The 14,016-nt window shown below is 37.4% G+C and overlaps 1 protein-coding gene across 1 annotated transcript in view; it reads left to right on the forward strand.

Annotated features, from left to right (window-relative positions):
- Nucleotides 1-249: 249 nt before the first annotated feature.
- The window catches only part of RAP1GAP2 (RAP1 GTPase activating protein 2), a gene marked incomplete in the record, with an annotated part of 332,769 nt that continues 319,002 nt past the window's right edge, over nucleotides 250-14,016 (forward strand). The window contains 1 exon segment of the mRNA XM_072429866.1: nucleotides 250-544. Coding sequence (XP_072285967.1) covers nucleotides 501-544 — 44 coding nt within the window.

Raw genomic sequence — 14,016 nt, forward strand, 5'->3', positions numbered from 1 at the left:
TCCTAATGTTGCTTTATATTGTGAAAACTGCTAATAATAATAAAGGTGATGTAGTGAGATGCTAGGATGTGTTCTCCATGCACAACCAAGGAGCCAAAGGTAACCTGTCTCTGCTCTACAAAAGAGTTAGCTCAGGTGTCATTAGTAGATGTTTTTCAAGGAAGCCAGTGAGAGAGAACAGCACGGCTCCTCCTTACTAGTGAAAAGTTTGATGAAATAAGGCCAGTCAGTCAGCAGGCTGAAGCAGAACACACAGGAAACTAATAAGTGAGAAGTGTTTCTCCTACTGATGGTGAAGCCTGGCAGCTGCAGCATTTAAAGGCAGAGAATTCTCCATCAGCCTTCCCACTCCTCCGCTCACCTACCTTCCCTCTGCTCACCTATCTTCCCTCTGCTCACCTGTCTTCCCTCTCCTCTCCTCACCTATCTTCCCTCTCCTCATCTGTCTGTAAGTAGAAGTGCACAGGTCGTTGCTACAGACGCCAACAGGAGCTGCGCAGATGTTCCGAAGAAAACGTAGTGTTTCCTTTGGAGGATATGGCTGGTGGGTTTGATCATTCAGTTCCATTTTATATTGGCATATTAATGTTTTATTTAGGGCCTACTTCATATTTCTATACTTTAAAATGCATCATATATTTTATATCTTGTTTATTGATTTAATTGTGGCATTTTTTTATATGCATTTTTTATATCCATGTTATGTATAAATGCCTCACGCTTTACATCCATTCTCCTCTGTGGTTATTGTTATCACAATAACTAAAGTCAAGCTGCAGTGTGCATGATATTTAAAAATTGAAAACGTATGGTCCTTATTGGATGTACAATTGCTCTATTTTCATATTGTTCTTTCTTATGACTGTACTGTTGGAATTTACCTTTTGAAATGCCAATAAAATAGATTTACCCAAAAAATGAAAATGAATTGAGGGGAGCTCTACCAATGAAAAGAAGGATTCAGAATTTTGTATGTGCAGTGGTTGGCATGCAGAAGTATGAAAAGGTCATGATAGAAATATAAAGGAGATTGCTGACCTCACCTTCTGCAAATGGTGGTTGTCTGGCTGTTATGTTAATGATGTGGCTTTATTAATCACTGGTATGGAAGTATAGAGATAAGGAATTCTGACTTTTCTTTGGCTTTCTTGTTTTTGGTCTGTAACTCAAATGTATTACAGTCAGGTACAGCCAGACAACTAGCATCTTCAGAAGTAGTGCAGCAAAGACAGCTTGTGTATTCCTATGAAGATACATACAAGGAATATTTATGGACAGTTATTATTATTATTATTATTATTATTATTAATAATAATAATCATAATAATAATAATAATAATAAACAGGATTTATCTAGCGCCAACATATTACGCAGTGCTGTATATTAAATAGGAGTTGAAATTACAGACGAATACGGACAATAACACAGGAGGAGAGGACCCTGCCCCGAAGAGCTTACAATCTAGGAGTTCCCATTAGCTAGATTTGGCAACATACAGTTGCCAATACAAACAGCTTAATGCACAAATAAAATACATAGTAGTGGGCTGGTTGATCTTTCCCAGTATTTCTGATTTGTCTAGCTAGCTCTGCACAGGACTGGCAGGGTGGAAGACCTGAACTTTTCTGCTGCAAGTAAAGCACAACTAACATGGGCAGAGTGGGAAAAATTCATTTGTACTGCATCCACCAATTACTCAGCAAACTTCTGTACCTGACTGGTCCCACCATCAAATCCTATTGTTGGGCAAAGCTTACTGACCTTTGTTACAGTCCGCACATACCCCCTGTGTATACCTAGTGATCCCAGTTATAGCTCTTTTCTCTGCATGAATGAAAGCTGTAAAAAGGAAAGTGGTTAACGGAAGCTAGTGTAAAAAGTCACTTCATACTAAATTAACAAGCAGAAATGTAAGAAATGTGCAGAATCGAACCACTTAGGAATAAATACATTTCTGTGAAATTCTGCTGCAGAGGAAAACATATTTTAATAACAAAAAAAGTCCATCCAGAAGTTTAGGTACACTTAGTAACTCTTCCCCCAACCCCCAGGGAAAAGCAGCAGAATGAGCTCCTATTGTTATTCTGTTTATTACTCTGTTCTCATATAATTCTGCTTGTTCACATGTGAGTTTTGCAACATAGCTGATTGACTCCTTGTGCTGCCCCCACTATCTCCCTCTCTAAGCTCTGCTGTGCAGAATTGGAAGAGGCTGATATCAAGGTAGATTCAGCTACTTAACTGCTATTGTTTGCATGAAAAACTTTACATTCATTGTATAGTGTAGTAGGATGTATTTATAAATGTAGAGTTTCATTAAACTCCATCTTTTGCCTGTCTAAATCAGCTTTAATTGGATATTTATGTCAGATCTTATAACAACAGTTATGTAACTTCCTATAACTGCCTGTTATCTACATTATCATCAATAGCTATATTGTAGTATCAAAGACCACAAATTCTCCCTTAACAAGTAGATTTTCATTTAAAGAAAAAAAAATTCTAAAAAGACAGACCTATGTCTCTATTGGTTCTCTACATGCAATTCATTGGGGGTCATTGCAAAACTTGCAATGATCTGTGTGTTTATATTCCAATAAATGCATACCTGTGATCTTAGATCAGTTGTTCTTAGAGAGACACAGGTGATCAACCATAAAAATCTGACATGAGTGATGAAGGATGCAATTGTTTGATAGAACAATTATTTAAATATAGGAAAAATGTTTCAGAAATGATTGCACTGAATATGTGGTCTGGTCAGCAAGTGATTGTTTTTTATAGGAAATGAATGAAAGGACAGGTCCTAACTAGAAGGACAATCAGATTAGAAATCCAGTTTATGCTTTGTTTTGTTGGAAGTTGTTTGTCAGCAAAATATTGTTTAGAACTATAAATTCCATTGGTTTGTTTAATGTAAAGACCACCATATAGAACAGTGTTTCTCATATATTTAACATGGCGGAACCCTTGAAATAACATTCAGGTCTTCAGGGAACTTCCTCTATAATTACTATATCCACAGCTCACAGTACATTAGTTTGGTAGTCAGTGGGAAGAATGTTGCTTACATCGCTGGCCAGTGGGAAGGCGGCCATCCTTACAAATAGCCAAAATTTTAACTGTTAAACTGATCAGAGAATCAGAAACTGCTCATTTCTCAATGAACCACTAACAACCTCTAGAGGAAACCTGGTTTAGAAACACTGACATAGACAGCCAGACATATCAACTATCACCTTATTCCTAAAATAACCAGAGCCCTAGGCTGCTTTCTTACTTACAGTGGAAAACTGCATGGTTGGCTGATGACAGGTCAATGCAAACTGCTGATGTGTGCTATGAAGCTGCACAACACACTTCAGGTAAATGCATGTGTGTAAAGTTGCAGCTGCCAACGCAGCTACAATGTGGTTCTCCTTCCAGCGGAGATAAACGAAAGCACTGGCAAAAGTAAATTGTAATTTATTGGAACCGTACTGTCATCCACTGCATTTGCATGGGCAAAATGGTTCCAAACTACTACCATTATTCATTGGAAGCAGGTGGGACTCCAACTGAGCCTACAGCAGAACACTATGGTCAGTGGTGGGTTGTTTATCCAATGTTCCCAATTAAGGGACAGCAAACTTTTATGTATTTTACATATGAAAAGGGCACTATGCAGAATGAACCCCCTAAATAAGTCAGCCAATGTGCTTTAGTGTTGTTAACAGATTTTTAAGCTGCATACATACATCCAATAATTATCGTATTATAAACGAACGACCACCGAACGACCGATTGGCCAAAAAACGTTCTAAAAAAAGTGACCAACGACGCTGATGAACGAGGATTGTCGTTGGAAATGAACGACCAGCATGGTGGATCTGATTGGCCGACGATCTTTCACTATCTATCGTGTGTACGGTCATTCAGTGATCGTGCATGTTTCTGCAATACACTTTCTCCTTTAAATGTCACTCCCTGCATTGTTCAAACGATTGTATCCAGCGTGTGTACACTATTGGTGGATTATATTTGAACGATCGTATCTTTACAGCATGTACAGAATTGTGCACAATACGATTGTTCCAGTATAATCGTGCATAATCGTTGATCAGTTGAACGATAATTATTGGAAATGTGTACCTAGCTTTATTGCCAATTTGTCTTCTTTGATTTATATCTTTTTTTCTCAGATTCTTAGATTTGTAATGATCACACTGGTCCTGGGTTTCTGTTTTGTAAACACTCCAAACATGCAAAAAATGTTACAGATACAACATTCCAGTGTTGTTTGAACACACATAGACCATTAGCATTTATCTATTAGTCTTGGCAGGGCTATGTTTTGTAGTCACCACAGTTGTAGTTTTACTTGTTGCTGGAAAGTATTGTAACAAGTTTGAGGTAGTGTGTACATATCCACATATACTGTGTGTATGCAGATGTCAGCTGAGTTGTTTCTGCACTGCAGCTGATGTAGCTGGTTTTTCTGGACACATTACTGCTGTTTTATATTTGTGATTGGTCACAGACACAGGATAATTGTTGTCACAAGCAGCTAGTTATTGTAGAATCAGAATCATTCTCCAGACACCCCGTGATTGGCACAAAGTGCCCAGGATGCCCTCTAATTCTTTATCTCCTTCCTACACATAATTAGATATGGGTGTGTTTTATATCATTTCATAGGAAAAGATATTGCGGTGGTCAGATCATATCTGCATGTCTGATCTAGTGTATCATAGGCAGGAATCAAGTAATTGTTTGACATTTTTGTTTTATCGGTGTTCAGCTCCTTCCTGATCTGCAATGCTTAGTATGGTTTGCATACTATGCATTTCTTAGAAATATGCTTAGTGCACAGTACAGAGATTAAAAATTTGCTGCAGTCAGCTTGGAAAATGAAGCCTTAACAATATATACAGGGAGTTCAGCCTGCGTCTGTACTAAAAAAATTTCTGCAGGGCACTAGGCTATCCAGGTTACTACTTGGGCCTGACTTATTTTTACCTATTTACCTACTATTTTTTTACCTTTTTGTCTAAGTATAGCATGTTTAAATTCATTTACTATTGACTTCCCTGTTCCAAGCAATAATTACTCTTCTGGAAAATAATACCTTCTAGGGTTAGTTTTGATCTTTCCTGCTGCTAATTTTTGATCTCAGCTTTATAATAAAAATATTGCCCTCCTGAAACTTGTTTACACCCCCAATGTATTTAAATGGATTAATTATGTCTCTCCTTTCCATATTTCCTACAGACTAGACATTAAGTTTGTGCAGTTTTTCCTGCTATGTTTTATCTGTCAGACCTTTCACCATTTTTGTTTCCTGTCTCTGAACATGTTCTATCCTGTCCATAATTTATGTACATGAGATCTCCAGAACTAGACACAGTATTTTTAAAAGGTCCTACAATAGATCTTCATAGGGGAATCAGAACTACTCCCCCCTGTTAGTGAGCTCCCCCAGGATTTGTTATCATCCGAAATTAGCGCCCCCAAATTTTTTTCCTCTATAGTTCTGGACAAGACTGCACACCCAATATTATATCAGATGATTATTTTTCCCTAAGTTATTATTTTGCATTTAGAAACCTTGAATTTTAGTTTGCACTGCTTTGAGCACCTATAAACAGATTACATAGAGCAGGACCTAATACAGGATATTGTTATATGCTAAAGTGTTTTCTTATCTATAGTTCTGTAATATAGCTAACAGGTCCTCACATAAGCAGCGTTTACTACATCAATTGGATTTTTTGTGAGTCATGACTGAATTAGGCACCTACTAATTAAATATTGCACCTATTTTTATTGATCCCTGGCACACAATTTTATAGGGCTTTGTGAAATAGTATCAGGGTACTGACATATAAAACCTTTGTTAAAAATACATGTGCTGTGAAAAAAACAGTACTTCCTATTTTAGTGAAAAGGAGAACATCCATTTTTAAGTAACACGTATTATTATGTGTATATAAAAATCTGTTGGGCGCAGGTTTTCTCATAAATGGACTGTATGAGAAATTTCACGTTGACATACAGATCAATCAGTTTGTGCTTCCTCCTACTGACTTCTGCAGCCACTGGGAAATTGTAAAGAGGAACTGGGTTAAAGAAGTAACGTAAATAGCCCTCATGCCTGTACCTCTTCTAGCTGCATCCTCTAGGTCTTTACCTCTCTATTAAAGGAAACCTTTACTAGGAATACCATGGAGGTTTCCACTGCTGATATACTTCTGAACATGCTAGCTGTCTTTAGCTGAAACATGCAGACTAGACAGTGTATTGGACAGCAATTTAGAAAATAGTCATTGAATTAGCATATCAAAAAAGTAATTGATTCCTTTAGCCCCTGCTGTAAGTCAGTTGTGACTGTGGAGGTCAAGTTGAGACTTTAGGGGCTGTAGGACACCAAATTGTGTTGGTGTATATTGGTGAATTTCTCCCAGATGACAGGCTATCCCTACCTTCAGCCTGCTCCGGGGCTAGCATTTACCCCCAACGCCCCAATTCTGTTCATTTAGGGAGCAAGCCTGGATTAGTGTAGCAATTGCAGAGAGTGCCAACTAAGGTTGGTGTGCACTAGAACACACTGGCATGCATTGATGTAGTCTGGCACTAATATGTAGTCATTACAGATTATTTTGGGTTTGTGTTTTCCTGCTATTATCCTTCCCTACACTTTGCCTACTATAGGGTCTGGTGACTTTTTTTCCACTGAAGATTAACATAATTTTACATAAAATTCTATTGGAAAAAGTGTCAATCTTGGGTAAAATTTTTGTGAATCTTTATTAAAATAGCGATCACTATAAGAAAAAGTCAGAAAAGCCCCGTAGAAGTTTGCCGAAGGTCCTTAGAGAGTGAAAGAGGGTTAAAATCTCTTTTAGATTTGTATTTTTGTCTGTGCTCCTATTGGGTGGGTTTTTAAATATCCCCACATAGAATCAGTGGAGAGTGGGTAGAAATCTACCCATGAGGTACAAAAAACAAAACAAAGGTTATAACTTTTCTTGACTGAAATAATGTGTATTTATTTCCCTATGTGCTCTTTTTACTTACTGAGCCTGATTTATGAAAGCTCCCCAAGGCTGGAGAGGATACATTTTTTATCAGTGAACCAGCAAACCTGGAATAGTTCTGGTAAAGGATTAAAGACATTTGATAACAAACAGCAAATTACTTTTAAGAAAACCATTCCAGATTTTCTTGATCCCCCAGGTTCACTAATGAAAATTTATCTTCTCCAGCCTTGGAGAGCTTTAATAAATTAGGTTCACTGTCTCTAATTACATCAGCTATGGAACTGTTGATATAGCTTCCATTACCTTTCTAATGTATCCAAAATTCTTCTTCCCCTAGCAGTTGCCATGATTGTTGCCAACTTAGGCGTCACTTCCACTAGTAGTGATCAATAACAAGCTCAAGTCACTTTGTTTTCACACAAATACTTTCTGAAATTTATGAAATTGTTCTATACAGGAAGCCATCTATCCAAGAATCCTCCTGGAGAAAGGGGAAGAATAGTTCTAAAGCACATGCACCTCTTCCACCCAGACATGGACTATAAATCCAATGGCCTGCAGGAGGTATGAAGCAGTTATAGCAGTAAAACTGACCACTTAGAGCAAATTTATCTGCAAGTCAAAAATATGCATCAATGAACATTCCGCATGCAGGCAAATTGCTATATATTGGTTGTTTCCCGCACGGCTCACGGCTGCTGACACCCTACCAGCTGCTTGGCCATCCACACTACAGAGCTATTTATTAAAGATCCAGCATTCGAAGATTTCATAGCAGACTTTAGTGAGCACCAAACCTTGCCCTGCCACCCCTATTCATTCTCTATTAAGCTGCAGGTAGACTCTATATTTCCCCCAAGGCACCAGTTCCGTGGCATGTGAAAGCAGTAACTACACTGCAACCTCACCCCCAACCTGAACAATACCTAGTTCTTTCTGCTGCTCTTCACTAAATTGTCCTTTCTAATTTATGCCTGCATATTTTAGGTTGAATGAATCAACATCAACATCAATGAAAATAAAATTTTTCATTATTTTCATTTTGTTGAAATTGCTCCGCATTTTATAGGGAAATGTTTCTGCAATTGGATTGCACAGAATCTGCCATAGAAAAACATCAAATCTTAGTCTTATATGTGTAATGCAGGGGCAGGACATAGAGAGGTGCAGAGTATGCAGCAGTACTCCACTCAGCCACAAGGGGCTCCAAGTTAGCTTGGTACAGGGGACAAGTTAGTTCTGTACAGGGGTCCATTGTTGGCTACATCCACCACTGGTGCATTGTGTAAAAAAAAAAATCAACATCGAGTATTGATTCATCTCTGTGGTCAACATTATTTTACCTTTTCTGATTTACTATATGCCACATGTCTGACTGCTATCCCTATATTTTATTATTATTTTATGAACTAAATCTGAACATAAATATGTTATAATTCTAATTATTCTGTATTTTTTTTATTACCAGTACTATAATAATAGTGTGGCTGATCTGAAGAAATGGAATGGGTATAGCAATGGTCAAGCTATGTCTGGGCCTAGTCCTGGGCACCTTGATACAGAAAATGTATAATCTCCCTGACCTTTGTAAAGGTTTGTGTTGCAGTCTTTGTGGGATTTGATCAGTAGGTGTGATTTAATTAACTCCTTAACCAGCTTCTTTCTTCAATAGGCTAAAGCCAAGAGCTACTTTCTATTAGCAGCTGGTATCTCAGAAATCCTGGTGTGAATCTGATGTACTTTATTTGGTAATTTTGTGTTTCCTAGTGTTCTACATCAAACCATTTTATTTTATCAGAGAATCTTTACATGATCTATGCAGCTAAATTCATTTTACTTTCCTTGAATGTGATTATAAATTACTTGCTTACTTGCTGTCCTTATATAGAAAAGGACTGTGATGACAAAATTAATTAGATTCCCCTGCCCAATGCATTGTAGGCTAAATGCAGTCATATTGTATGTGATGTACAATGCAGATGTAGAACTAAATGAAAGAATCATTATGCCCATTAGATGAACCCAGCTGATTTCATAATAGAACCATATGGGCTTTTGTTAGCTGCCTTTGTTCAAAGAGGTTTGTGCATTGTACATAGATGTCCATTGTCTAATACCTGTCATTTAGACAAATGTGTTATCCTTAGCAATTATTATGGACTCAAGCTTCAACAGACTGTCTGGATTTGGAGAGAAATTAGATTTGTTGCCATTGGTTTTTGTACATCAGCATTATGAGGTTCATTTAAAAAAGCAGCCCTGCTTAAAAAACAGTTTACAAAAGTGCATTAAACTGCCCAAAGTTTAACGCTCCGAAGCTGTTTCAGACTAAAAGAAATCAATATTAGTTATAGTAATAGTACATGTGCAGAAAAAGGAGAACTCCATGATTGGAAGGGGAGCCTGGTTTTGTGATCTGTCAGTCACTTGACACTCAGCAGAGAGAACATGAAGCAACTTATGGTCTACCTTTTATGAGTTAATGGGGTACATGTATAGCACAGTACAACCTCTCCTGAATTTTTTTCCCATTTGTGTCCCTACCAGGATCATTGCCAGGACATGAAGTGCCTGGGAAATCTCTCTAAAGCTGCGTACACACGTGCAATAATTATCGTTGGAAACGAACGACTAACGGCCGTTCGATAATCATTAACAAAAAAAGTGCACAACGACGCAGATGAACGAGGATTGTTGCTGGAAATGATCTGTTTGGGCGACGATCAATCGCCTACCATTGTGTGTACGGTCGTTCAGTGATCGTGGATGGTTCTGCAGTACACTTTCTCCTTTACGTCACTTCCTGCATTGTTCAAACGATCGTATCTAGCATGTGTACACTATTGGTGGATTATATTTGAAAGATCGTATCGTTACAACATGTACAGAATTGTGCACAATACGATTGTTCAAAATAATCGCGCATAATTGTTAGTCATTTGTTTTTCAACAACAATTATTACACGTGTGTACCTAGCTTAACAGAGACATAACCCAAAAATCTAAATTTTAGAAAAACAAGGAAGGGGGAATTCTCCTGGCAATGTTTTTGTTCAGTCCCAAGGAGAAAAACATTCCTGATATCTTTTGCGGGTATTTGTAAAATCTTCCTTAACAGGGTGACATTAAACCGACCGATGGAGAATGACCACTATACAAGTCAATGGAGAAGAGCACAGCGGGGTGTAGTTCGCTCATTTTCCCCCCTTCTCCAAAAACAAAGCGGCACTCTGTATACAGCTCTTGTTCATTATCAGTCACTCTTTGCCGCTTGAAACAATCAAAAAAGTGAAAAAAAACTGACGTCTAACATTTTCCTTATCAGGATCAATGGGTTTGATCAGTTGATGACGTTACAGTGAAGTCACCAGCTGTATATTTTATTACTCATTGTGTTACATTGAGTAATAGCCTATTGTTTATTTGCATTAAAGATTTACTAGTAAATTATATGTAAAGCCATTTATCCCTAATTTACTGGTAGTTTTATTTTGTCACAAATACTTGCTAACTATGTAGCAGACAGGATTTGGGTGGCTTTAAATCCCACCTACATGTCGGAAGATATGCTGTCCCACTCTTCTTGGGTGCCCAGGATCTACACCCAACCCCCATCTTCACCTAATGTCTAACCTACCCAGGACCCTTCCTGTTATTCTTAAGCCTCAAATTTCCTTATTCCCAGGATAGCAAAAGCTGAAACAGGATGGGACACTAAAAAATAACGAAAGGTTGATGTACCCAAAGTGACACTGGCACCTATTCAACTGCATGGTGCCCTGGCACAGGATACAAACGTCTGATTTACTTATTGTGTTCGTGATTTTGATTGCAGTGCACCTTAAAGAATATTGAATTGTGAATTCTATATTGCCAACACGTCCAATTATTATGTAGAGTTTTGTTGGCTCTTATAATTTCCAAAATAAACATACTTTGATCCTCATTTAAATTATAAACATTCTTAGGAAACCCCTCGATTTCTTTCCAGATTACCTTTGAGGAGTTAATCTGCGCCGAAGGCGATAACCTTGAAATGAGCGCCATGACTTTGATACTCAAATTGCAGCCATCCACCAGAATGTGGGCATATCCTCCTGATTCCCAACTGAATACACAGATTGTTTAAATGAGATGTCTTTGTGACCAATTTACAGATGTTGTACTGATATAACTATACTACATGTAATATATTGGTGACAGTAGCAGAAATACAATTCAGAATAAGTGATATAAAATAGAATGCTAAAATCCATACAACTACATGCAAATAGCATAAAAATAAATATGGAACAAATAAAAGTAACATGTTTTCATGTTTTATGTATTCAGATAAGAATTACCTGTAAAATCTGGTCTTCGAGGCTAGTATGTTAGCTTTTTCATCCAGGCAGTTGCTTTACATGATAATATATCTGTGTTCCTGGGTTCACATATTCGCTGGGGCCATTAAGGGATGATTTCACTCCCCGTTTAATACCCTAAAACATCTGAAACTTTCAAATTGATCTTAACCCAATGATCTTTATGAAGTGTAAATTTAGAGCATAGTGTTTTGTATCAATTAAATTATTCCACTCAAGAATAAAAAATAATTTTACAATTTTTTTAAATATTTTTTATATTTGAATGAACCATTACATTTATATTTACCACTTGTTGCACACTCAGGTTTGTTTTCCACCAGTTGTTTGTACTCTGTTATTAATGTGCTGTAAATAGTCTGTTAAAAGTGATTTAATTCCGCGAAGATGTGTGCAAAACACACACCAACACAGCTCGACAACTCAGAGGAGAGATACACAACTCTAATCTAGGTAACATGGAGCAGTATGGATTTTTAGGCAAGCAGAGACTGTTAAAGCGTGATCAGGCAGCCTTGGAGATAAGCCTTGTACAGATGTCAGATTTCTGTTGCTGGAAATGATTGTTTCCAGTGACGAGAGCGAATGAGCACTGTACACACAGTTATGTCCGATAGAGAAGGTGGCGGGAGGACGAGTAATTGGCACTCCCATAGTACAGTGGTAATCCCCATTCTGTCATTCATTGATCTGCCAGGGCAAATCAATAAGCAAGATTGGGGGACTGCTGTACACATGTTAGATTTTATCCTTGGGATGACAACAATCTATTTTACGTGCATAGCCTTACTTCTTGGAAAGCTAATGCTGCAACAAACCACCTTTTTAATTTTTCACACTCACACAGTCTACCTCCTTCATCCTGCACGGTCTAATCTGTGGAACTGAATTTCAGCCTAGACTTTTTTTCAGAGTATATGCTTAATTTTTTTTATTCAACTTTTAGTTTTATAAAATTTGTAGGGAACTGCATAGGGAAGAAAGTAACAGTTAGCAGATATTTTTTCTTTACCAAGCTCTTCCATGACGCACACATGCAAAGAGTCCATTGTCATTGGAATACCTAACATACGGAAATTATTTTTGGGTTTAGGTTTATTGGCACTGTAAAGTAGAACCTCAAGTTAATGCAATTTTGTGCTCAATAATACATCAATTAATATTTTTTAACAAAATTATTGTAAGCAGATCTTACACTTTTAAAGGGGGAAGCATCACAAAGATCCAGTCAGTTCTGATGCAGTTCTCCTGTGACAATAAGAATCATGTTAAAAGATGCAGAGTGACAGAAAGATGTAAGAGCTATACTAATCACTGTGCTGCTGGAAGACCTGTAAATGTTGCTCAACTGCAGCAGAGAACAATCCGATCTTCTCTTGTTGGACATCATTGTGTGGTGCTGATGAGCTTTGCAAATTTCAGAACTAGATGGACAGATGTTTATCTCCTATGTATTCATCTGTGTGTTAAGCAGAGTCCAGCTTAATGGATATACTTGTATTTATGAAACTAATGATGTATTTATAAAACTAAAAAGCTTTGCCATTGGAAACATTATTTCGAAAGATTTCAAGTGGAAGTCTCCTTTAGTGTCCAGAAGCAAGCAGAAATGAGTATTGTACAATATAGGGAACACAAAGAGCACAGCATGCCCTATTTGCCTCATTAAACGGGGACGTGATTACAGCTTCACATCCAGAAGCCATTAGCACAGTGGAAGAGAGTTCTTACATTATACAAGTTATTAAGCTCTTAAAGCCTGTAAGTGGTTTATGATTGACTACAACAATGCATAAAGAGGTCTTATCATATAAATGAGGATGCTGGAACAGCATGGGTTCTCTTGGCTACTGTTCTCCAAGGGTTTAAATTCCCTAATCAATAAAAATAGGTAGATATGGGGAGGTTGTTCACGTTCTTTATCTTTGTTGTTAAACGGAACATATAGGCAATAAACATTTTGAGTTCGGAATATTCCTATTCATCCGCTGTTAGTAAAGATTATATAATTGAAGAGTAATTTAGTTTAAAATAATTTGATATGCAGATGAGGGTGTACTATAACATCTCAAGGCTGTCTGAGTAACTTTTCTTGGTAAAGCTGTTCACACTTACTACAGTTCTGTGACGGGTTTTATTGGGTAACTATGAGCAGAATAGAAAAATGACATGTACAGTTAGGTCCATAAATATTTGGACAGAGACATTTTTTTTTCTAAATTTGGTTCTGTACATTACCACAATTAATTTTAAATGAAACAACTCAGATGCAGTTGAACTGCAGATTTTCAGCTTTAATTCAGTGGGTTGAACAAAAAGATTGCAAAAAAAATGTGAAGGACTAAAGCCTTTTTTACACAATCACTTCATTTCAGGGGCTCAAAAGTAATTGTACAATTGAAAAATATGAAAATAAAATGTTCATTTCTAATACTTGGTTGGAAACCCTTTGCTGGCAATGACAGTGGGCCTTTCTGTCCGAAGTTTAGTCTTCAACAAGTGAAATGCATGCTCAATTGGGTTCAGATCAGGTGACTGACTTGGCCATTTAAGAATATTCCACTTCTTCTTGTCCATCTGTATTATGAAACGCCTCCCAATCAATGGGACTGCATTTAGCTGGATTTGAGCA

The sequence above is a fragment of the Pyxicephalus adspersus genome, chromosome 1 (assembly GCF_032062135.1).
Source record: "Pyxicephalus adspersus chromosome 1, UCB_Pads_2.0, whole genome shotgun sequence".
NCBI lineage: Eukaryota > Metazoa > Chordata > Amphibia > Anura > Pyxicephalidae > Pyxicephalus > Pyxicephalus adspersus.